This window comes from Protopterus annectens, chromosome 6.part0 (assembly GCF_019279795.1).
Source record: "Protopterus annectens isolate FY-2018-M chromosome 6.part0, PAN1.0, whole genome shotgun sequence".
NCBI lineage: Eukaryota > Metazoa > Chordata > Ceratodontiformes > Protopteridae > Protopterus > Protopterus annectens.
The window spans coordinates 14,440,390-14,467,465 of record NC_056737.1 but is presented as its reverse complement, the minus strand read 5'-3'; the positions used below and the strand labels follow the sequence as shown (position 1 = coordinate 14,467,465).

General features: G+C 43.5%; 1 protein-coding gene across 6 annotated transcripts in view; it reads right to left on the bottom strand.

The window, feature by feature from the left end:
- The window catches only part of G2E3 (G2/M-phase specific E3 ubiquitin protein ligase), a 1,254,036-nt gene that overhangs the window by 271,541 nt on the left and 955,419 nt on the right, over positions 1–27,076 (bottom strand). For 5 of the 6 annotated variants that reach the window (XM_044073806.1, XM_044073801.1, XM_044073804.1 and 2 more), the window contains one exon: positions 8,037–8,350. In XM_044073806.1, the coding sequence (XP_043929741.1) occupies positions 8,037–8,350 (314 nt within the window). The remainder of the gene's footprint in view (positions 1–8,036; positions 8,351–27,076) is intronic. The other variant, XM_044073803.1, reaches the window with a different exon arrangement.

Here is a 27,076-nt window from a genome sequence, read left to right as displayed (position 1 = left end):
GACGGTTTATGAGCTGCCACCAGGATAGCCTTAAAAGGTGACGAAATACCGGGAGTCCAGATCAAGAGTGGAACTGGAGCAGCCAAGCGGTCAGCTTCAGGTTGTCCAGGTTCGGAGGAGATATGCAGGATGGGTGGGATATCAGATCCGGAATGGGATCTAGAATCCAAGGAGGATTCACCGAGTGAGACCTTAGAAAGGGGAACCAGATGTGTCGAGGCAAAACGGAGCAATGAGAATCATTCTGCAACCCACCCGAGAGGCTTTCTGAAGAACTTGGAGCATCAGAGGCAAGGGTGGATAAGCGCACAGAAGACCGGGTGGCTAAGCATGCACCAGAGCGCCTCTTGGAGAACCTCCTGAGGGGTATCGGAGCAAAAACTGTCGCACTTGGTGTTTGAGGGAGAGGCAAAAGATCGCATGAAGGAGTTCCCCACCGAATATGCGCCCGCTACTTGAAAATTGAGAGACCACTGTAAGGGGTCAGAATGGTGCGACTGAGCTTGTCCGCATGTTGGACCGACCGAATGTGCTGCTATTAGAAAGCGGTTGGTGGAGATTGCCCATTCCCAAACTCTCATGGCTTCTCGACAAAGGGTAAGACCTTGTTCCCTTGCTTGTTGATGTACCAGACAACAGACATGTTGTCCGATTGAATCGCAATTGTTCCCAAGGGAAGAAAGTCCTGAAGTGCTAGCAACGCTAAGAGCACTGCTCTCATCTCTAGAACGCTGATATGCAGTAAGGTCTCTGAATCGCTCCACGCGGCCTTGGACGGTCCGCCATAAATGCCCCCACCCGAGGCGGGAGGCGCCCGTGGTCACCGTGGCGAGAGGGGAGAAGCACAAAATGGGCGGCCTCCATGGAGATCTGGGGAGTGAATCCACCACAGGAGGGACCGCTGGCAAGCCTTGCTGATCGCAATGGGATGATGCATAGGGAGAGCAAGGTATGACCATTGTACTAAGAGAGTCCACTGAGGATGCATATTGAGCCTGGCAAGAGGAAGAAGTGCTATAGCAGACGCCATGGACCCTAGAGCCCTCAGGACCAACTCCGGAACAGAACTTGAGTGGAGAATGGCCCGCACCTGGAGCTGCAGATTTTGAACTCTGTCCGCAGTGAGGAAGGCTTTTAAACTCCTTGTGTCTAACCTGGCCCCTATAAAATCTAAGAGCTGTGTGGGCCAGGTTGGATTTCTTTGTATTTATTGTAATGCCCAGAAAGGGAGCAAGATGGAGAAAGGAGTCTCGCCAATAGTAGTAGATGCCTTGTTGGGGTAAGAAGCCAGTTGTCCAGGTAGGGAAGACCTGCACCCCTGAAGCCTCAGGTGGGCCGCTACCACTGCTAATACTTTGGTGAACACCCTGGGGCTGTGGTGAGACCAAAGGAAGGACCCGAACTGGTAGTGACTGGCTCCCAGCCGGAAGCGGAGGAACCTCCTGGAGCCTGTCCATCAGGATGTGGTAGTACGATCTTTGAGGTCTATAGAACACATCCAGTGATTTTCTCCCAGAAGGGGAGAATAGATTGCAGAGTGACCATTCGAATTTTTCCTTGGGGACTGCCAGGTTCAAGAGAGAAAGGTCTAGAATTGGTCTTAGTTCCCCGTCTTTTTGGCACTAAAAGAACCTGGAGTAGAACCCTGATCCGATCTGGTCTGGGGACGGGCTGGATGGCTCTTTTCTTTAGCAGATGGCCAATTTCTGCCAAAGCTGCCTCCGTTGACCGGGTGGAACGCCTGGGAGGGACTTCAACTTTGGTAAGTGACGAAAAGGGATGCGGTATCCCCTGGATATGATTTGGAGAACCCAGCGGTCTGATGTTATGGACTCCCATGCCGCTAGGTGCCCCGAACGCCCCCGACTGCCTCCAGAGTGGAGCAGCCGGGCAACCCTCAGGGTTGCTGCGGCCGCTCAGAGAAAGGTTCTCTGGACCCGAAGTTCCTGGGAGCCCCTCTGCCTCTAGGGCGGCGTCCTCCCTGTCCTCCCCTGCCACGGAAGGACTGGTTGTCCGGAGCAGGCTGGGATTGCTGCGACTTCCGGAACCACATCTTCTTCTGACCCTTTTGGTTCCTAGAGTAGGGCCTCTGGGGTGCAGAGAAGCGGATTCCGACGGCAGACAGCGCCTTCCCGCCCTTCTCGCTCTGGGTCAAAGTGTCGAACGGTTTTGCCAAAGAGGGCAGAACCATCAAAGGGGCGTCGCAAATGACGCTTTGAAGGGCTCAGAAAATCGCAGTGACGGAGCCAGGCCTGACGCCTACTGACTAGGCCTGCCCCTGCGGCTCTAGTGGCGCCTTCCGTAGCATGGGAGAGTAGCCGCATAGAGGTATTAGTAACTGATCTAAGAGTGGCCATGCGGGTGGAGTGCAGCATTTTGTCCTCCTCCGACATGGACTCTGGGGAGATGCAGCGTATTCTTTAATGAGATCTCGCTGCATCCTAATGACGTGCCAGGTAGTTCAGCCCTTACGAGAAGGTCGCTGAACTAAACATCCGCTTCCCCAAGCAGTCCATTATCCGAGACTCCTTGCTCGGGGATGGACTGAGGGACTCTCCTGAGCAAGTTCCCTCTTGGTGGCCGCCGTCAACATGGCATCTACCGGAGGCCCCTTACTCCAATGGGCACGGTCGGACGGTGGGCTGAGGATCCTATCGGGCCTCTTAGGGATTGGCTCCACGGTGTCCGGTTCCTTCCACGCCCTGGTGGTAATGAGGTCCACCAGGGGGTCGGCAGGAGGGGACACCCAAGAGGTAGACGGGCCCACTTCAAATGCCTCCAAGAACACGGACTTGTCCGAGGAAGACTTGGGGGCAGACCACCCCCCCCTTATACGGAGCATTTCCATGATGTCCCCAAATGAGACATCCTCGGGATGACCGTGGGGAGCCTTCCCCTTCCTCCAAGTCCGTGTCTTCCGTGAGAGACTCGGGGGAGTCAATGTGCCTCCTTTATGCTTGCGAGGAACATCCTCTGGGGGGCTGTCAGAGGACTCCTCGCAAGCAGCAACCTGTTCCAGGGGAGCAGCTTGGGGCACAGAAGCTGGCTGTCCCAAGGGCCGGATGGTGGAAGCCTGACCCAGTGCAGAGGGAGCGGGACGGAGCCGAACAAGTGCCGGGGTCCAGAGACCCTCAACAGGCCCTCTCCACTACATCAAACGCCGGAGCCGACCTCGACCAAAGGATCCGACAATCGCCTCGGATCCGAGTGGATCGGAGCCGCCGCGCCGGATCCGGGACAGTGCGCCCGACACTGACGGGCGCCAAGGAGCACGGATCCCCGGATCCGAGGCTCGGATCCAGGCTCCGAGAGGTCGGATCCGATGCACTCGAGGGCAGGGTCGGATCCGGCACAGTACTATCGGCGCCGACCCACCCCGCCCGGCTGCTCGGCTCAACTGCTCCAACCCGGTAGCGGGTCGGAGAAGGAGCAATCGGTTTGAAAAGGGTGTTGAGCTCCCCAGAGGGGAGGCAAGAGCACTCCCATCTGCATCTGGGCCTGGATGAACCTTCTCATCATCCGTCCAGATCAGCATCCGGAAGGCTATGTAGATCTCGACGAGGCTACCGAGGTAGGCCTGGAGTGCCTCCTCGATAGCCTCGACGGAGATTGGGTCTCCTCCTCCTCAGGTCCCGTGAAAACACACTGGAGACCGGAGCCAAGGAGGAAGAGACCGAGCCGACATGGAGCCGGGAGAAGCCGCTTGGCTGGCGGGCCGAAACAGAGGTCTCGGCCCGCTTATGGTGCTTCTCCTCCGGTCCTTTCTAGCATCCCTCTCCTCCAACCAGAAACGGGAGGTTGAGTCCCAGGAGGAGGAGGGGAGCCGAGAAGGAATAACCGTGGGGCGTTACTCCGGCGAGCGGAGGTCGGAGCCGAGTCCGCAGTAAAAGGCCTGCCAAAACAAGCTTGGACCTCCGCTCCTTCAATGCCCTGGGGTTGAACCCTGCACAAATGGAACATCCAGATGTGAGGTGTTCAACCCCAGGCATCTACACACAGTGTGGCCATCAGCTGTGGAAAGCTTATGGCCACACTCGAGCATTTAGAAAAATAGACTTGGGTTGCTCAGACATCCCAATCTACAACAGTAGTTACTATAACTAAAAAGTAACTAAAGAAAACACAAAATCACTCACAGGCCCAACACACACACACTACGCTAACAGCGAGGGAGGATATAACTTTTAGATTAAACACTAAAAAGTAAATATACCAAAGGGGAAACCTACACTTTCACACAAATAACCAAAAAAAAATCTTAAATTTTACAATTTAAATACTTGAAACTAGCACTTAGCTGGAGAGCTTGAAAAACAATCCGGTCACCATGCACGGCAAACAAGATCTGAGGTCATGAGGGTAGAGCAGGGCATTATGGGTGAGGGGAGGAGCTGAGAGCTTGGATCCATAGCTGGTAAACCATGCCGGTTCGGATCCGATATCGGATCCATAACCCACAGGTTGCAGACAAATGAATCTCCTACTTCAGATCTACCTCTGGCCACACAAGAAAATGGAGGAACACAGAAACCAAATACAAAGCCCAGGGATCAGCAAAATCTGATCACTGGAACAACTAGCTAGGAAAGTCTAGGAAGGGAGAAGTATTTTTTTTTTTTGGTTTTTTTTGCAAACAGACAGAAAAAAATGCAGTAAATGCTTTGTTTTCGACTGTGAAGCTCTAGTCTGAGTTTTTTCTTCGTGGCCGCTACTATGACCATGGCATCAAGTGGAACCCCTTTCCCCCAGAACTGTCTGTCCACGGGTGGTGCCATTATCCCGTCTGGTCTCCAAGGTATGGGTTCTATGGAGTCGGGCTCTTTCCATGCCTGCCTAGAGATCATATCAATGAGCTCATCAGCAGGGGAAGTCACCCAGGAGGTAGAAGGGGGTCCAGTACCAAAGGCGTCCAGGAGAACAGATTCCTCAGATATAGGATTGGAGGGAGTCCAGCCACCTCTCTAAGAATTTCCAGGATGTCTCCAAATGAGACATCGTCACGAGGTGACCATGTGGACCCTTTGCCTTCATTGAAATCTGTCTCTTCTGTGATCGACTCCTGTGGGGTTGTCTATGTGCTTCTTACACATCATCTTCCTGGGCACCTCCTCAGTGGGATGCTCTGGAGAGGTATCAGAAGAGAAAAACAGAATTCCCTGACAGGGAACCTGGGTCTTTGGTACTGGATGGCCCTGTGGAGAGGCTCTTGACATTGCGACAAAAAGGTAGAACATCTATGATCCAGGGGGGAAACTCTACATCAGATTTTCTGAGACAGCGAAAACTCTCTTTGCAGCCTTGAAGGCAGAGCTCAAAAAAGTGGAAGAGCTTCTGAATAGTCGCCCTGATCTGCTCAGATGGCAATACCCCAGAGTTGGAAACCGGAGACGAACTGTCCAGTTCTGAGGCTGAAGACGGCTCAGAAAATTTTGGAGTTGAAAGATGAACCTTGGATCCGACAGACAGACTTCGGCTCCAAGACCTCTCTGGATCTGAGTGGACCATATGCCTCAGATAGCATCTCGGATCCAATGATATGGCAATCGTCAGCTCCAAGGTTGATGGATCAGTATGGCTATGATCCTGGGACTCCAAAGCAACAGAAGGTGTCAGTGGAGGAATTTGCAAATGGGGGGGTGGGGGGGATGCGGAAAGATGGATAACTTGACCCAGACGGGTAGGCTCTGAAGTAAAACCAATCTGCCCCTGCGCCAAGAGGATCTTCCTCACCTCTCTTTCCACATCTTCTTCTATGGGGCTTCTGGAAGAACGAGTAGACTGAATGGATGATGACGTCAGTCTTTACAAAAAGGGCAGTGGGAGCCTGTCAAGAAGTGGATTCATGGATGAGGAGTATCTGGTGCAGGCATCTTGATAACTTCTATCGGTGTCAGATCCGATAGGGTAAAATCCAATGGTTTAACATGCTTCTGATCAGATTTTGTCAGGGTTGAACCCGGTAGTGTTGAAACGGTCTGCTCCAATGATTCTATGTGCTTTTGCACTCTCGATTTCTTCAGATCTGGGGTTGAGACTGGGCCCTTTTGACGGAAAAGGAGAAATACTAATGATAGTATCCAAGTACCACCGAGTACTATAGAAATTAAGAAATATAGTAACACAACAAGGAAAGATTGAAGATAAAGATTATTAATTAGCAATTTGAGACAGAAAAAAATGAATACAAAAAAATGTTTAACTCATCTAAGTCATACAGCTCGAGAGAGATGGTAGACCACATCTGTTAGTTTGAAGCAGCAAATGAGATCGGAGGTACTTGGGGGAGGTGCACTGTGGCTAAGGGAGAAGCTCAAGAGATTTGGTTGCCATGAACTTTAGCAATGGTCGAGTTGGATCTGAACCCACTTGTTGAGGATAGAATAAAAAGCGACATCAGATACACAATTTCTGTACAGAAAAACTAGTTAACTTTTCACAACTTTACCACAAAAGTAAAAAAGCGCTCTCCCATTTATAAGATAAAAGTAACATGACATTCAATAAAAATATTGTTCCATAGCTTTAAAGTAGCTGTTTTTCAAAAACTAATTTAAACAACTAAAAAGTAATGTGGAAGACTGTGTTGAGGATTTGGTGGGCATGATTATTGGGACTTGGGTTTGATTCAATGTAGCCATGCAGCAGTGAGAGCTGTCAGATTAATGGTGAATTTAAGGAATTTTTATGGTTCTATGACTTACTTAAAAAGCTAGGGTCTTGGTTTTAGGAGTTGGTACAGAGAGATTCCTTGACAGACTGGGATGTATTAGGTTTGTGGTGTTTTCTATGGCTGACATATAATGGCAGTTGTACGTTTTGGAAATTTTTAATGGGGAATATAGTTAGGGAGGGGTAATACAGTAAAACTGTTTTGGTTGATGGCTTTGTGTGTGTGTGTGTGTGTGTGTGTGTGTGTATATATATATATATATATATATATATATATATATATATATATATATATATATATATATATATACACATATACACATATATACATATATACATATATATATATACATATATATATATATATATATATATATATATATATACATATATATATATATATATATATATATATTATATATATAAAATATATATATTAGGACTATGAAGAGGATAATGAGGGAGGTGATCTTCCGTTGTAGCACGATGTCAGAGTACATCATATGATGAAACCTTCATAAATGAATGCGAGACTGACGGACATGTTTCAGGACAGGGGATATTCAAGTCAACTTGCGGCTGACATTAGACAGGATGTCAGTGCACACAAGGACCCTAAAGATGCATTTATTTTAAAGGAGGAGTCTCCTAGTATATTCTGAGGGGTTCTTCCCTGTCAGTCTTGCTATATTAGCTCCAGTGACTTTCTCTTGCTGTCTTTGGGCTGCAGTTGTTTAACCTTTTGCTCAGGGAATAGTAATGGTTGGTGATACTCCTGACATATATTGGTTAGCTGAATAGACGGCTAGCTAACCCTATCATGAGAAGAAGGGGACTATGGGGTAAGGGGAGAAGCTCAAGCTACAAAGCCTAAAGTCTTATGAAGTGGCCCAGGACAGATCCAATTACAGATCAGACACCCATTAGTTGAGGAACTGATTAAAAATACATCATCAGATTACTGCGTTTTTACTTGAGTGCTGTGTACAATTTTAAACCTTCAAGCACTAAATTATAAATTTGCATAGGCAAGACTAAGCCAGCCAGCTATCAGTAATACATAGCAAGATGATGCATAAATGCGTGCATAAGACTGAATGAACCTGGAAATAAAAATGTCGTCCAACAAAAATGGTAGTTCACAAAACAAAAGGGCGTTACCAGTGCTGTTGTGAAAAGCAACAGTACAGTCAAGTATTTAAAAACAGCAGTCTTTGCACTTTGTGCCATACAGACCTCGACACTGCACATTTCAAAAAATGATGCTTTGGAAATAAGACAAACTGGCTAACTTCTGTAATTCATGTCAGAAAAAAGCACAAAGCAAACATTTAGGTATTCACCTTCCAACAATCTAAACATTTTACCTTGGGGATCAAAGGTCAGATTTTTTGATTGTGGAGAACCTTCGAATAATGAAGAATTCTTGAGATGATTCCACAACAGTTTCAAGAATTTACGTGTAGGACACCAGTTATCTGCTTCACTTTCGCTATCAATCCCAGAAGAAAATGAAACACAGATTTTTTTGGCAGGGCTGAAATCTTGGTTCTTAAAACCTTCCAGGGCTCCATCCCACACATCGTCTAGTCCGACATTGAACCTTGAAACCTGATATACTTCAATCTGAGATCCAAGTTCCTGCAGTATATCAGCTGCTGATCTGTCCAAAATAAGTTTCCTAAAATCAAATTTGCAAGCCATACAAGTGAGAAAAGAAAGTACAGTTACAAAATCTTACCATATCACTGCATGTCCTTCTCTTCACTGCTGCAGTATTCGTTATGTAAGGGATCTCCTGCCAAGGTCAACCCAACGTCCAAGCCAGTATACCAAAGCCTTTGGAATTTATAGATGTCATACATCACTAGTTTGCTCCCCGCACAAGACGTAGGGCATAAAGGTGAGATATGGATGTACATGTCTCAGAACTGAAAAGCCCCAGATGGAACAAATTGTCCCTTGGGACTAGGAGGAACATGGGCATTCAGTAGGAGAAAAAAAGAAAATAAAAATCCCTGACCAGGAAGACAAAAGAAAAATGGCAGAGCAGAAGGGGGAGGAGGGAGGGAATACTGCAACAATGAAGAGAAGGACATTAACTGTTACGGTAAGATTTTACACAAATCTACTCTGTCCTTCCATATTACTGTTGCAGTATTCTTTACATAAGGGAGAGTACAAAAGCTCAAGAGGAAACTTGGGGAGAGGAATTTGCAGAAGAGCTCTCTACAAGGCCATGCAGGATAGGTCTGGCAAAGCCAGCTCTTTACCTGGAAACAACGTGTAATGTTTAGTGAATGTATGGGCAGAATTCCAGGGAGCAGCCTCAAGGATGGAATTCATGCCCAGTCCTTTGAAAAAAGCACCAGAGGAGGCAACAGCACCAGTAGAATCAGCCTTTACAGAGATAGAAAGACATTCACCATGAAAGGAATAACAAAAAGAACTGGTCTTAGAGATCCAGGAGGCTATGATTTGTTTAGAAACTGCAAAACCCAAAGACCTGGGATGAAAGGAAACAGAGTTGCTCAGATTTGTGAATGCCCTTAGTGTTATGCAAATAATATCTGAGCTGTCTATGTAAATCCAAGGTATGAAGAACCTTCTCACAAGCAGACTGTGGAGAAAGAAAAAAGGAGGTAAATTAACAGACTGATTAAGAGACAACTCATCAACCACCTTTGGCATAAAAGGACTAGTATGAAGAGACACCTTGCCCTATGAAAAACTAAGGAAGGAGGAACAGCCATAAGAGCCTGGAGTTCAGGCACTCTCTTAGCTGAAGTAAGGGTCAAAAGAAGAACAGTCTTCCAAACACAATGTTGTAAGGAAGCTGAGGCTGCAGGCTCAAATGGAGCCAGAGTCAATTTTTCAACAACAAAATTGAGACCCCAGGAAGGTGGAATAGACTTGGAGGCCTGATATGAAGGGCACCATTAAGAAACTATTTGACCTCAAACCTAAAACTAGAGAAGGGATTAAGGGCAGACAAGCAACAACAGCTGATAGATGAGCTTTAACTGAACAATATGCCAACCCAGCTTGGAGCAATTCACACAGAGAACCAGACGTATCCCCACTGAAAAAAAATCCAGGTTACAAGAGGGGCACCAGACAGAAAATCTCTCCCACTTCAACAAATATGATTTCCTGTTAGTGGGTTTCCTGGCCTCCTGCAGAACCCTGAGCACATCCTCAGAAAATAAGTGCCTAAAAGGGAACAAAACCTTAACACCCATAGCATGGGGAACCAATGCTGTCTGGGCCAAAAGGGAGTCACCAACATGTTTTTGGGAGAGTCTTGCTTGATCTTGAGCAGGACCTTCTGAGTCAGGGGAAAGAGGAGGGAAGGCGTACAGAAACATCCGCTTCCAAGGAAAATATAGGGTGTCCACCTTCCAAGCCAGAGAGCTTGGGACTGACACACAAAAGTAGCTGTCTGTTGAGAGGGAGGTAAAAGATCTACCTATGGAATACCCACCAATGGACAATGTCCAGCAGCACATCTCTACGAAGCATCCATTCCTAAGTGTATATTGGACCTGCTCAAAGAGTCTGCCAGTACTGCTCTGAAGGAATGTAGACAACCTAAAGAGTCACCTGATATTGGACAGCTAGATCAGAGACCTGAAAAGTGAGTCTGCAAAGAACGTAGAACTGTGTTGTGTCCCCCTTTGCTTGTTTATATACCACATCACTGTGGTAATGTCTGTGAAAACTTTGAGGCGCCCTGGAAGAAAGAGGAAATGAAAAGCCTGACTAAGGAGAGCTCTCATCTTCTTGATGTTGATATGATTTGACCTCTAATGGGGAGATCAGAGACCCTGGACCTTGAGAGAACCCCACCCCCTGACAGAGGCATCCGTAAAGAGTTCTTAAGATGGGACTGGAGGTTGGAAAGGAAGTCTTGGGTTGAAAGTTTATGCATACAGCACTGAAGCTCGAGTTTGAAACATGGAAGAAAGGGGACTAGAAAATACAATGGATGATAGTGTGTTGAAACCATAATGACTTGAGCAACCACTGCAATTTTCTCATATGGAGCCTGGCTAGATGCAGCACATGACAGGTGGAAGCTATGAATCCTAGAACCCTGAGAACATTCCTGGCTGTGACTGTAGAAAGAGGAAGAAAAGATTGAAAGAAGATCACAGAGACGGCCTTGTGAGGAGGCAGAGATGCCAGAATGGGAATGGACTGGATCCTGCAACCAAGAAACACATGATCCTGAGAAGGAACCAGGATGGATTTCTGAAAATTTATGGTGAATCTTGGGCTTTGCAACAGAAAAACAGCAAACTACAGGTGCTGTCGAAGGATCTTAGGAGATGAAGCCTGAATGAGCAGGCCATCTAGATAAGGAATGATATATGAACTCCTCTCTCCCTGCAGAAGGCGATGACAGGAGCAAGGCATTTGGTGAATACCCTTTGGGCAGTAGAGAGGATAAAAGGCAAAGCAGAGAACTGAAAATGCAAGGAAGAAATAGAAATGTAAAACCTTGCTGAAAAAAGGATGAATGTCTATGTGAAGGTAGGCATCCTTGAGGTCCCACCATATCAAGAATGCCTGGGGAAGAAGAAAAAGTGGGAACAGGATTTGAAGGGTCAAATGGACAACATCTGAAAGGAAGGGACCCTTAGAAAGGTGCTGAACTGAGAATGGTCCAGAATGGGCCTCCAGATGCATTCCTTCCTGGGAACCAAGAACATCCTGGAATAATACCTTTCACTTCCTGGGCAGTGGGACAATTTAAATGGTGCCCTGAGCCAGGAAAGCCTGATGCAGTTCTGGAAAAAAAAGAAGCTGTTTTGGAGGCGGTTGAGGGATGCCATGAAAAGGAGGAAAGGATTTCCATGACATGAATTATCCTTGGTAGATGATGGACAAAACCCAAGAGTCTTGAGTGACCCTTAGCCAACTATGAAGGGTCAGGGAAAGACAAGGGGACAAAAGAACAAGGCCTACAGAAAGAGGAAACAAACTGAGATAGAAACTAATTTGTATTAAAAGGAGGCTTCTGAGAAGTAGGAGTCCGAGTAGACTTGTCAGAAGGTGCACTACCAGAACCCTTTATACCTTTAGGTGGAAGGGAGACTGTCTGCGAAAAAAGACAGATTTGGATTGATAATTCCTTTGAAATTTAGGGATAGGAGAAACAAAAATGTTTCAATTCCTGTAAGGCCTTACCTTTGTCCTGAAAAGACTTAAAGAGCTCCACAGCAGCACAGCCAAAAATGTTCTTTATTATTAAGAAGGTCATCTAACAATTTAGCTTTAATGTCATCAAGTCAAGAGTAACTTCTCAAAACATAAGCATGAATACCAAGCATGAATTGGTAACGTATCTAAATACGATTGCAAATTCTTTTTTATAAGACCAGTTGCTCCTACTACTATTGGAACTGTCCGGGTATCTTTCTTCCACAAGGCTCTTGTTTCTGCCTGCAGATCAAGGTATTTTATGACTTTGTCTCTGTACGCAAGACACAGTAGTCACTAGATGTGGCGATTTCAATGATCAATGCTACTTTTGTCTTCTTTTCTTGGACCATATATCTGGTTTTCTAGCATCTATCTTCTGGACTGTTGGTATTGAGTGAGCCCATGTGATGTAAACTTAATAATTTTCTATGATTCTCTGTGGCTCATGTTTCCAGTTTTTTTCAGCCACTTCGATACCATAATGTTTGCACAATCGCCAGTGTAACAATCTCACAGATTATTATGCCTTTCAGTATACAGTCCCTCTGCCATTAGAGTCACAACCAGCAATAAGGTGGGTCACTGTTTCCAATTCGGTTCCACAAAACCTACATATGTCTGTTTCTCCCACATGTTCAATGGATTTAGTAAACCAGCGTGTACGTAAGCCCATTGTCTTGGGCTGCCAATATTAACCTTTCATTTCTTGATGTAAATTCACCTCTTCTTAACCATTCCCGTGTTCGTTCTTGATCAACATGAGGCTATTCCAGAAGTTTTCTATACTTGCAACTATATTTATGTTTTTTCCACATTTCTTGCCTTCTCATCTGGTCCTTCACCTTCTATTCTTTCTTTTGTTTTTTAGCACATTCAATTGCTGCCTGATTTTTATCCACTTCTGGTTTGGTTTCCATTCCTGCTTGACGTTGATATGCTTCTGCTAAGTTAAGCAGAGATGTCATCTTAGATTTATTCTCCTCATGTTTCAAAACTTTCACCACATTTGGATCTTGTGAGGTCAGTAGATGCATGTCGAGTCCCACGATTGCAGATCTATGCATGTAATCAATTTCAAGGAGGCCCATCCCCCAATCAGAATGGGGAATATATAATCTTGGTATACACTGATTTTTATAAATCATCTGGTGAGCATGAAGCATCCTTCTTGTTTTAATATCCAATCTATCCAACACTTTTTGGGGGCCAATCACTCCAAAACTAAGTTAGGACAGGAAGAGCAAATTGATTTATAGCTTGGATCTTGTTCCTAGGTGTCAATGCTGTTTTCAGGATTAATTTAAGTCTTCTAAAGTACTCCCTACTAAGATTTATTCGCATTTGTTCATGTTTTATTGCTGATCCTTCATCAATTCCCAAGTATTTATACACCCCCTCTTGCTAAAGTTCTTTTATATCACATTCTTGCCCCAAACTGATGTTTTCCTGGTGCTGCAATTTTCCTTTTTTAAAGGTTGCTTTTGCACATTTATCAAGACCAAATGACATTCTATCATCTGAAAATGTTTTGACACCCTGTAGCTGTGCTTTCAATTCCTCATCTGATGAGCTATACTGTTTTAAATCATCAACAAAGAAAAGATGAGAGGTTATTCTACTTTGTTTTCTAGAAGCCAAATTATAGCCATGACCTAAAGCTGTTAAGTAAACAGCTTAACGGATTAATGGCAAGGCAAAATAGCAACGGTGACAGGGAGTCGCACTGGAATATCCCCCTTTGGATTTTTATCTCTGGGATAATAATCTGTCCTTTATCATGGCTTAATTGCAAAGTGGTCTGCCACTGTTTCATGGTTACTGTAATGTAATCAATCAGTGTAGGATGTACCTTATACATTTTTAAGCACTCTTATCCATGAATGTGGGATACTATCAAATGCTTTTTTATAGTCAATCCATGCCATACTTAGATTCTTGCCTTTCTTACAGTTCTCCACTATAACTTTAACAACAAATGATCCTTTGTTCCATATGACTTTCTTTTATTGCCCTTTTGTTCTACTGCCATAATTGAGTTTTCTTCTAAATGACTATAAACTGTCAGCGTCAATCCCAGTGTATAGTTTATACGTTGTCGAAAGACAAGTTATTGGTCTATAATTTTAGGGTAGCTTGCAGGTTCACTCAGGTAAAAGCACTGTTTTTCCTGTTGTTAACCAGTGCGGTGTCTGTTCAGGGTGTGCATATAAATAGTTCTTACTCATGGCTAGATCCTCATGTAAAGAAGTTAATACTTTAAGCCAAAGGTTAGGTACTGCATCTGGGCCTGGGGTTTTCCAATTAGAGGCTTTTCTCAACTTTGTTTCAATCTCTCTGGCTGTTATTCCATCCCATTTCATATCCTGTACCTTTAAATTTATTATTCTTTCTTTTACTTCTTCTATCCATTTAGCATCTTTGTTATGTTCCACAGGATCTTCATAGATACTTCTCCAAAATGTATCTACTTCCTCTTTTTTCGGTGGGCTATCAATTCCTTTTACCTTATTTCCCAATCCTCTATAAAACTTTTTTGGGTCATCAGTAAATTGCTTATTTTGTGCTTTTCCCTTATATTTATCTTCGTATCGTCGGAGTCTTTCCGCCTGTTTTGAAATTTTTAGTTTATCTCCAATAGTGCATAATAGATCCTGGTCTGTTCTAATACTGCGCGCATTGCTTTTATCACACCTATTTTTCTTAATATTTTTGTTGATCTGTTCCCTCTTATATAACCTTCTAACAATGACACTTCTTGTCTTAGCTGCTTTATAGTTTTCTCTATTTGATATTTCCATGATGGTATTCACTTTCACACCCCCCCCCTTTTCCCTTGCTACCCTATGTTCATATGGCAGAATTTTATCAGTTATTAATTTAGCAGCACAGTAATATATTCTGTTTACTTCTGTTATATCACATGGATCTCTATGGTCAGTCCTAATTACTGTGTTCATTTGTTTTATCAAGATTCTGACTGCTGTGGTTTTATTAACCTTCTGCAGTCTATTTCTCTCATTGATCTTGATATATGTCATTGTCTATTAAATCAAGCACCTCAACTCCTTTTCTTCCAAACTGAGGGCACATCCCTTGTTTTCCATTTCCTGTGGGGATTCTATAGAAAGTTCTAGAACATCTTCTTGTGGCACATTCTCTTCAATTTCATCCTGTGTCGTCTGTTGTTTTGTCATATGGAAACTCACTGGCCTATCACTCCTCAACATTGGACTGCAGAGTTTCCACAGTTTCCTGTTCCTTTCCTACCTGTCTAGCTTCAAGTGAACTTTTATACTGGTTTCCTGTGGAAGGCTCCAAAATATCTTGATATGGCACCGGACTTGTTGCTTCCTGTTCCATTGGTTTCCCCTTAAATTGGATATCCATTGCTCTGTCCTGTCGTGGTGCTTTCTGCATTTGATTTTCTACACTGAATCCTTCTCTTTCCAGCTGTTCCATTACCTCAATTTCTATTTCGTTGACTTCTTCATTACTAATCTCGGTTTCTACTTTTTCTCTTAGTCTTCTTATTTTTTGTAATGTAAAGTTTTCCATATCTGGATTCCTTTGCCTATATTTTTCTTCAAATATATTTGGTGCTGCTCTTTGTATTAGTTACTTTTTCTTTCCCTTTTGCATAAATATTGCACCATATTAAACCTCTTTTTCCTTTCTCCTGTCCACATTTCTTCACATCTTCTGATCTTCTTCCTTTTCCTTATTCTGGGGACTCACTCCATCATGCTGTGATGTAGTCTGAACCTGTAAGGGTTATCTGATGACCAACTGGATCATCCTGGTATACCCTTTCAAAATGTGAAAAATGTGAACCTAGTGTTCTCCCCCTACGATAAGAAAATTGGCACCTCTCTGACAAAAATTGACCTAGCTCCTCATTAGCCATAAGAATATTCCAGTGTTTCTGTATCACTCTTAATAAATCTGTGTTCCTACCATAGGTAGTTAACAATCTGATAGCTTCAGACACCCCCTAGCCTGATTTCCATTTATACTGTAATAGTTCTGGTCTAGATTTGGTAGATGCCCATTCACTTGCACTGTACACGTCACTCTGTCTATATCCCCTATCCAGAAATCTACACGTGAGGTCCTGTTTAAATATGTTATAATCTTCCTCAGAACAACAAATTCTCCTAATTCTCAAAAATTGCGATTTTGGAATGTTTCTGACTGTATGGTTGAGGTGGAGACTGGATGCATACAATAAATGATTATACTGGGGATATTTCCTATATACCAATATATTGCAGTGGGACACAATTATAGATATACAGGCTTTTGCTTGTAACATTCCAGTTTATATTACAATTGTTTTGGGAAATTTGGGAGAATTGATGTTGTGGCATTGTGTATTTTTTAGGGTTGTAGAGCTATTGTTCTGCTCTGGGAATCATTGGACTTGCCCACTATTGAGTCTCTCTGGATTTGAGCAACGGTTTTGGATTTTATTTTAAGGTTAGCTCTCTGGATTCAGCTGTGGGAGGCTGACCTGTGTGGCTTGCCGCTGGTTTGCCATACCTACATTAGCTTTAAGAGTGGACTTTCTGGTCTTTGAGCAATACTGAGTTGGCAGCTTATGGTCATGGATCTGAATAATATTATTCAGGGCCTTTGTGCCGATCGTAATGATATCCAGGGATTTGGATCGAAAGCATCTACTGATGGCATGGTTGAGAAGGGCCATGTGGATCCAGTTGATGGCTACAACTTATTTAGTAAACTGGGCAAAAATATGAGAACATTGCGTACCAACATACGCATTTGAAATTGTTTAAGGCTTATCACAGCAGAAATATTTCGCCCAAAGGTCTTAGAGTTGAAGTCCAACCTTTGGCTGGCAAACTGGATGACACTCTAATTCAGGAATGGGGGTATGGCACAACAAAAAGCCTCAATGTCCTTTGTCAACATTCTGACATCTTATTATGAATGCATTATTGAAGAGAGAATATCCGTGATGTTAAACGGATTTGTGAGGAGGTTAAAGTTTTTCAAGGGCAGCCACAATAGGTTAGCAGCCTGAGTAAGCTTTCCAGAGAACTTTTGGTTTTTGAAAATCAAATGAGAGAAAACACTGCACAAATACACTAGGGACGTAGAGGATTATGAGAGGGGCAGGCCATTTGAGTCCTAGAGGAGTGTCAGGTTTTCTGAGGGTAATAAGTATGGGGTTATCCCAAGAAAAAAAAGAGACCTCTGTCTATTCTTAAGAAATTAAACCAGGCATATATAACACCTCGGGAGAGGAATCCTTGGCAACTGATACTGAAAATGTACATGTTATGGATTCCCCTGATCCAAAAAAGTTACAAAGTCAGGACACCCTTTACAGATAGAACACATAGGGGTGGGTGGAAACACGATAGAGAGCTTACTACAATCAATGGTGAAATAAAGCATGTGACAATGTGCACAATATATCTGGGTATACTTTATCCTCTGATCAGAAACAGTTGCACAATAAAGGTTTTAATTATATACCTTTTTTTTGGTGGATGAAAATGTCTTAGTGTCAGATGTTACAGCCTTTTGCAGAAGGCTTCATTTAAAGTTATTTTTTGGTCCACAGGATTACTCCCAGAGATCTACAGAATTTCATTTTCATAAATCTAGCTTCAATCCCCCTATGAACAAACATGTGGCTATTTTTCAACAGGCGGTTCTTAAGGACTTACACTTCAGGTTATGTTCTTTTCGGGTGTTGGGACAATTTATCTAAAGAACAGAAGGCGCTTAGAGAGCTTCAGGACAACACAATTACAATTCTACCTGCAGATAAGGGTGGGTCTGTCATTGTCATGGATTCCAGTTATTACTGGGCCGAGGAAATAGGCAGCTTACTAATCCTCAGCATTACATGTGTATGCCGATTGACCCCACCCCTAATTTTAAAAAAGCAATTAATATATTTTTGTTACAAGCAGTAGAGAAAGGTATTATCAGTGAAAATGTCAAAACACAACTTATGGTTAAGGAACCTGGCAAGCAATATTTACATCTATTACCAAAAATACACAAAAGTTTGAACCAACCCCCTGGAAGACCTACTGTGTCTAAATTGGGTCCCTTACAGAGCCGCTATCAAGTTTTCTGACTCAGTATTTACAGCCCTTGTTACCATATACTCACGCAAGAATCAAAGATACGACTGAATTTTTGCAGATTGTGTCTGAATCGCAACCTAAACCAAACTGGTTGATGTGCACTTTGGACATTAAGTCCTTGTATACCAGCATACGACATTGGGCTGGTCTACAAGCCTTAGAATATTGGTTGAATAAGGCTAATCTCCATCTTCCAGGTTTTAATATCTTACTCATTTGCTTGACTGAACACGTCTTGACAAAGAATGTCTTCCATTTTAGAGGAGATTGTTATTGGCAAACCCAGGGTACGGCTATGGGGGCATCTTTTGCCCCCATTTATGCAGACATATTTATGGGTTATATAGAGGAATTGATGGTTTATGATGATTCCCATATCATTTGTTTACCAGAAATTGATATATGGAGGAGATACCTAGATGACATCTGGCTGGTGTGGAGGGGAGATATTGACTATTGAAATACATACAACATCTTAATGAAAATAAGTGGGGGATAGAATTCACCCTCACTTACAGTCGGGAGAAGATTAACTATCTGGATGTTAAGGTTCTACATCAATAGGATCATATTTTGCGTACATTGGTATATAGGAAATATCCCCACTATAATAATGTATTGTATGCATCCAGTCTCCACCCCAACCACACTGTCAGAAACATTCCAAAATCACAATTTTAGAGAATCAGGAGAAGTTGTTCTTCTGAGGAAGATAACATATTTAAACATGACCTCACGTGGAGATTTCTGGATAGGGGATATAGACATAGTGACGTGTACAGTTGTAAGTGAATGGGAATCTACTAAATCTAGACCAGAACTATTACAGTATAAAAGGAAATCAAACCAGGGGTGTCTGAAGCTATCAGATTGGTAACTACCTATGGTAGGAACACAAATTTGAGGGACGTGATACAGAAACACTGGAATATTCTTATGGCTAATGAGGAGCTAGGTCAACAGGTGCCAATTTTCTTATCATAGGGGAGAACACTAGGTTCACATTTTTCACATTATAAAAGGGTATACCAGGGTGATCCAAGTTGGTCATCAGATAGATTGGTAGGATCCTATGCATGTGGACAATGTACATTTTGCAAATATATGTGTAAACCAAAACAGTTCACCAGCAAAAATACTGGTCAGATTTTTGATATTCGCATCTATGGAAATTGTGGGTCAGACTGGGTAGTATACTTGGGCTAGCTGTACATGTTCTGCATTCTATGTGGGGCAAATTTCTAGGCCTTTATGGCATCGGATGTCTGAGCAGTTCAGTGACACTCGTAATAAACAGATAACTAATGCCTTGTATAGACATACCCAGTCTCATACTAATGCTAGATTTTCTTTTGTTGTGAATGATAAAATTATGGGGATAGATCTTCTAAGTCGGGGTGACATTCTATTTTGAATTATAAGGAAAGAAAGTGGATTGTGAAATTGGGAGGATTATTTGCACCTGGCCTCAATGATAAAATGTAGTTATATTGTTGTTGAGGGGAAATGAGATCACAGGAAGTTATGTGTTTTCTTATGTATATAAGATAACTATTTATCAGTATGGTTTATCACTGATGAAGGCTATATGTCGAAACCGGTCTGATACATATAGTTATTAAATAATTTTTATTTGAAGTTTGTGTCCTTGGTGGTGCTGACCTTGTAAAATGTCTCAGGTTTCCTGGGGGCTGGAGGGTGAGAATCAAGGGCAAGAGAGGTTGCTGAAAATGTACCTAAAAGGACAGTCAGGACTGGAGGAACAGCAGAGGGTTTGGGAGGGAGAAAGAGTTCTTCCTAAGGGAGAATCTGGACTGATAGAATTATCTTTCTCAGAGTCGTAATCCAAAGCAGAAGGGTTTGAGATGAATGTGCCAAAGACTCCCCCCAAAGAACCCAAATCCTCTTCAAAAGATTCCTGCTCTCTGGGCCTTTTAACAGGAGTAGATGACCAAGGAGGTGCAGGGACACTTAAGGTGGCTTTAAGATCATTAAGGCTTTGAAAAACCCAAATAAAATCCTGTCATTCACATTGGGGATCTTTAACAGTAAGGGGAATGTGCTTTTTTTGTTTTTTCTTGAGAGAGAGATGCCCAAAAAACCCTAGGAGATTCAGACCCTTTTAAACACTCAACTAACATAGTAGGCATCTCCTCCCGAACTAGAATTTGTGGTATTCCACTTGGTCCCTTGGGTATAATCAGCCAAGGTTCTCCCTCAACATCCGGAGCGGATGTTTGTAAAGCCTCAGAGGATGTGCAAGAAGTCAGACCCATGCAGGCCTCAGATGGGGTTGCGGTAAGAGGAATCTGAAACAACCAGACCTTTCAGCAGCCTCTAGACTGATTTCTGGGAAAGGTGATACAGCACTCGTATCAGACCTGAGTTTTTTGGATCGTTTCTTGGCAGGCAGCAGACCTTTAGGACAGGAAGATTCTGCATAGCACCTTGTGTCACCAATTTTAGATACTGGTTCTCAAGGTAGACTGATAAGGAGGACAGGTGACTATGTAGGGTCTTAGGGACAAACTCTTAGCACACGGAACACTGCATATGGCTGGGAGAAGCACCCAAACAGAAGAGACTGCTCGTGATGGTGTTTATGGGGAATATGCCCTCCAACACTGACATATAAAAAGAAAAACAGAAAAAGGTAAGAAGAAACCCCAATGGGCACTTATCTGAAACAAGGCTCTGTAACCAGCACAGGAGGAGAGGTCAAACAGATGTTTTGATGGCATTCAGACTGGGTAAGAAGTTCTACGGTACATATGTCTACACATCACCTTTATGCCCTACACCTTGCATGGGGAGCATATCTGATGTATGATGTCTATAAATTCCAATGACTTTGGTATTCTGGCCAGATGCTGGGCTACCCTTGGCAGGAGATCCCTTATGTAAAGAATACTGCAACAGTGACATGGAAGGACATCTTAAAATTCAGACACAAAAAAACTGCCTAACTTTTCAACACAAGGGTTTTACCAAAAAAAAAATCATCAATTTGCAAATCCAGAAATGGGAGTGTCTGAACATATCATGCACGCCATCCAAAGCTCTAACATTTTACTAGTTCATCTGATTTACTCTAAAGAGATGGGATAGGTAAGGCTAAATAGAAGATATGAGAAACTAACCCCAACAATAAATAATTTCATTCATGTCTTTCTGGTAAATCTAACATACAAGTGTTCAGGTGAAGGACATTCAGCCAACTTCCAATTTCCCTAACAATAAAGAATCCCCTCCCTGAATTGTATACATAGGATGTTTGGTGTGCTATCAAGTAAGCAGATGACCCATCCAATATAACACAAAACAACTCTGACCCAAAAGAAACCACCGACTGTGGTAAACAAAAAGTCAAACAGCAAAGCAAGATTTCTGTTTTTATTCTCTTTTTATTCTAGCGCTTCGGTGTCTCCACCTTCAAGGAATAACCATAAAGAGGCATGTACCTCCAGGATAGCCTCTGCCATTTCAGCATCTAGTATCATATATTAAAAATGCCTGTCAAGGGGGAAAAATAACAATTCTTTAAACTGTATCTAATATACCAAGCTACTGTAGAGTGTACCTTACCAGAAAAGATGCTGAACTTAGTTTTTGATTAACTATTTTTATTATAAGCTCTTCATTTGTATGTTACGAAAGTTAAGGTACAAGTCAACTTAAGATCCACTTCAGGCACTTTCATTTTGCCACAACAATGAACAATGACACAAAAAGGTAGTACAAACATGGGGGAATTATCTAATATGAGCAAAGTAGGAAAAAAGTTATCTACAGTTATTTATGTTCTTCATGCAACTTTACTATAATATCCTTCAGATGCCTACCTTGCTGATAAACTCATCCAATGGAATGAATATGAAGCAATGGATCAGAAAGGAGGTTAGAGACTCCAAACAGCATAGAGTGAATAAATGCTGTAGCAAAAGCATGGCTTGTTTTTGAATATTAGTCCAGTTTGCAAAGTACAGTGAGAGCGCGAGTAAAAGACCATCACCAGTTCAGATATCCAGCAGTCAGACCCATGAGGGCTGCTGCAGAAGTAAAAGAACATCAAGCAGAATATGCTACAATAGTCCCTGACAAAGCATGCATGGACACTAACTGAAAAAACTAGTGCAAATGGCTACCCATTTAGAAAGTCTGTATCCCAAAGGAGCACTCAACTTGGTCGGGGAGTAAGACAAAAAAAAGTTATGTACTCACCATAACGTTCCATGTGAGTTGTTCCATCTCACCTTCATTCTTCACTGATGGGTTTGGAACTGATCCTCGGCTCCGACACGGCCGACTAGCAAGCTCAAAGTTTTCCAGTAGCTCGAGACCCAACTCCTTATCCCACAATGCACTGCTGGAATTACCTCAGATCTTGTTTGCTGCGTACCATATAGAGATACAATAATTATTCTACCTAGGAATGAAGACACATTGGGAAACCAGGATGAAGACAGCCTCCAGGTCAACTGCTAGCCAGGAGTGGGAAGGAGGGAGGGATGTGAGAATGAAGGTGAGATGGAGCAACTCACATGGAACATTATGGCGAGTACAGAACTTCTTTATGTGAAGTTGTTCAATCTTGCCATTCATTCTTCACTGATGGGTAGCATCCCTAGCACCCTAATCTTGGGTGGCTCAAGGAAGTACACTCTTCAGAACCGTGGAACGAAATGAAGCCCTGCCCTCGGAGGCCTTATCCACTTTGTAGTGAGTTATAAAAGTGTGAGGTTTAGACCATGTGGCAGCCACACAGATGCTGTTCAAGGGTAATTTGGCTTGAAAGGCTGAAGAGGTAGAAACTGCTCTGGTTGAATGAGCTTTCACCTTACTAGAAAAGGGCATGTTATGACAAGAATAGGTGTAAGTGATACAATCCAAAAGCCACTTGGACAACGTTGTTTTGGTGACTGGTTTACCTTTCTTGGCCTCCGAAAATGACACAAAAAGCTGATCTGACTTCCTAATGTCCTTTGTTCTGTCTAAATAAAATCTAAGTTGTCTGTGAACATAGAGTTTGTGCAACATATATTCCAATTTGTTGGTGTGATTAGGGAAGAAAACTGGCAACTCAATGACTTCATTGATGTTAATCTCTGAACATACTTTAGGCAAAAAGGATGGATTTGTCCTGAGAGATACTCTGTCAGCATGAAAGACCATATAAGGAGGATTGATGGATAAGGCTTAGAGCTCTGACACTCTGCAGTCTGAAGTGATGGCTACTAGGAAAATAGTTTTCCAAGATAGAAATTTTAGCTCACAAGATGATACAGGCTCAAAAGAAGAAAGAAGAAAGAATGATGGGAAGCCAACAAAATTTGACTAGTGTCATAGGTTCATAGGTTCATAGGTTCATACTAGGCTATCTGCCCAAGGGCATTTATAAGCCTAGCCCATAGTTATGTGGCTTTCGCCACCCCTTTAGTTTGAATAAAAACTATGCCTATCATTTTGCTGTGCCTCTGTCAAGCAGTGATGCTGAAGTAATCCCTGGGGTATATCTGCAATCTCCCATCCATTGGTCAAGATTCCTCTTGAACAAGACCAGAGAGGTGCTCTGCCTCACATGTACCGGGATTTTGTTCCACAGCATAGGGAGTCTCTGGGTGATGAATCTGTCCCTCCAGCACGTTCTATTTATAACCGTGTCAAGGTTTAAGTCTCCGCCCTTGTGGTTCTGAGGGATCTAGATTTTTGAGGTGAAGCATATTCATCAAATCTGGGTTTGACATGGCCTTATATGTCAGGCACAGGTCACCTCTGAGCAAGCGGTATGAGACTGAATAGAGCTGGAGTTCTTTCAGTCGGGCAGCATAAGACATATTTTGAGACCCTTTATCCTTTTGGTGAGGAACTTTTGGGGCCTTGCAAGCTGCACCAGAGGTCTGGACAGACACATGCCGAACGAGGCATTGTACACAACCATAGGTCCATTAAGTGATGAGTACAGGGCGATGACCTCCCTTGATCTAGATGTGAATCCCTTCATGATCAGGTGGGTGATATAGAAGGTTTTCCTAACTACTTTAGCAACATGAGTGTCAAACGAAGGCTACTGTCAACCTGGGTCCCCAGATCTCTGATGACTTTTTCTGTGCTCAGTGGATTGCCACCTATATGGTAGCTAGGGTAGCCTTGTTTTCCCAAAGGGTATGACTATGCATTTTTGGCTTTAACTCAGGCCATGGCTCTGGCACCAGTTATCCATTTCTGTGAGGCCCTTCTGGAGGATATCTGTGTCAGATGTGTTTTCGACTATGGCCCCAGTTGCAGTCATCTGCAAACTTTGTCAGTAACCCTCCTGTGTTTGCTTGTACTTCAGAAAAGTAGATGCCGAAACAAGGGACCCAGGACTGAGCCCTGGGACACCACTTGTGACAGGCTTTGAGTCTGACATGGCTCCAGCAACTCTGACCCTGTGGGTTCTGTCACTTAGCCAGTTTGCAACCCATCTTGTGATGTATGGGTTTACATTCAAGCTGATGAGTTTTTCGATGATACCTGAGTGGGGTATTGTGTCGAAGGCCTTTGCCAGGTAGGTAGGCTGTATGGACGCCTTTCCTCATCAATGGCCTTGGTGACTGTCTCAAAAGTCAACCAAGTTTAAGAGGCAGGATCTGCCTTTGACAAAGCCAAACTGAGTTGGATCCAAAGTCTGCAAGTTCCCTATTCTTTATTTATGAGTTCCATTATGATCCTCCATGGCTTTGCAGATAAGGCTTGTCAAGCTAATGGGGCGGTAATTCAGGGTCTGTGGAGGCCGCCTTATGAAGTGGGACCACAGTCCGCGCCACTCCTTGGGTACGTATCCTGAGGTGAGGCTAAGATTAAACAGCTGTCCTAACTGTGGGTTTAATTCCTCATTGAGTTCATGAAGCACACAGCCGGGGACACCATCCGTCCCATGGATGCTGTGTTTTTGCCTTAGTGAGGGCAGTTCTCACCTGGGCGTGCTGGAGATGTTTGGGGGCTACAATCCTCTGGAATAGATATCTCTCTCCTTTTGGGAGGGGAGAGTTTGCACTGAACCTGTCAGCCAGTATGTTGGCAATGTGTGTAGGTTCAGTAATTTTCACATCATTTTTGAATAATTCTGATATCTATCTGGAGTTTCTCCTCCTTCTAACAACAAGCTAAAGAAGGCCTTATGTTCATTCTCTGAGGGCTTCTCGGCAAAGGGGGTAAGACTTGGTCCCGCCTTGCATGTTCAGGTACCAGACCACTGACATGTTGTCTGTCTGTATTGCAATTGTCCCTAGAAGAAGAGATTCTTGAAAGTATTGCAACACTAGAAGTACTGTTCTCATCTCCAGGACATTGATATGCAGATGTGATTCTTGATCTGTCCATGTGCCTTGGGCAGTCTTTCCCTGAAAATGCCCCCCCCCAATCAGGGAAGCGTCCGTGGTCACAGTGGCAACTGGAGGGGGTAGCATGAAGGGGCGTCCTACTGTGACATGAAGAGACGTCAACCACCAGTGAAGATCCTTCTTGCAGGAATTCGTTATCAAGATTGTGTGATTCATTGGAAGTTCTTGGTAACAGGAGCTACTGAAGGATCCTCATATGCATTCTTGCTAACAGGATTGCCAAGATTGTTGCTGCCATCAATCCTAATACTTTCAATACCTCCGCAGCTGGTGCTCTGTTCTTTGATACCAAGGACATGATGTGTTGGCGAAGAATACAAACCCTTTCTGGTGGAAGATGAAGAGTGGTGGTTGACACGTCTAATTCTGTCCCTATAAAAATGATATGCTAGGATGGCAACAAGGCAGACTTTTCAAAGTTGACTGTAATGCCTAGCCGATCGCAGTATGTCAGAGTAGCCGCTCTCGCTTGAAGAAGTTGATGCCTGGTGGTGGAGGTAAGGAGCCAATCGTCCAAGTACACAAACACCTGGAATCCTAGATGCCTCAGGTGAGCCGTGACTACTGCCATGCACTTGGTGAACACTCTGGGGGCTGTAGTGAGACCAAAGGGCAGAGCTCGGAATTGATAATGATTGGCTCCCAGCCGGAAACGCAGGTAATCCCTGGATGGTCTGGCCATCTTTATGTGGTAGTGTATGCATCCTTAAGATCGATCGAGCACATCCAATTGTCTTTCCCTAAAAAGGGAAGTATGGACTGTAGCGTGACTATTCGGAAAGTACAGTTGTGTATACCTACCATAAATGTAGATGTTCGAGTGTCTTCACTGTTGCAGTCATAACTGTAGGGTACTCCTGCTGGCAGGCAGCCCGAGGTCGGCCAGAATATCAAAGTCTGGGTCCGGTGTCGGCTGTATCAGCAAGTACCCTGACGTCAGAACGCATGGGTATAAAGCGGACAGCCGACGCCATCTTCTCCAGCCTTTCTTGCCCCTGATGTCAGAAGCCCCCGTAAAACCAAAAGGTGTCCCAAGGGAAACACAAATACACCAGAAAGGTAGTGGAAAAGGAAACATAGTAAGCAAAAAGAAACAAGAGGGGTCTGGAGGGAGGGAAACACCGAATGCAACAGTGAAGACACTCGAACATCTACATTTATGGTAGGTATACACAACTGTACTATGTTCTTCGTGTTTCACTGTTGCAGTCATAACTGTAGGGTAGAATCGCAAAGCTGAGAACACGGGAGGAGGTTATGAAGAAGAAGGAGCAGCTAGAAGACACTGCAAGACAGCAGAGGCAAAGCCTGCCCTAGACTTAGAGTACAAAGGGAGGTTATAGTGCTTGGAAAAGGTATGCACAGAGCTCCAAGTGGCAGCCTCCAGAATGTCCTTGGTAGGAACTCCTCTGAGAAAGGCTGCTGAAGTGGCTGCTGCTCTAGTAGAATGAGTCCTGACGGTACCTGGAATCTGTTTTCCATAAAGAGAGTAACAATATCTTATTCCATGAGCAATCCATTTGGAAATAGTTTGCTTAGAAATAGCTTTACCTAGAGAACTGGAAGCAAATGAGATAAGCAATTGATCTGATTTTCTGAAATCTTTAGTTTTGTCCAGGTAAAAATGTAGTTGCCTGTGTACGTCCAATGAATGCAAAATCCTTTCCCCCTTATTTTGGGGTTTTGGGAAAA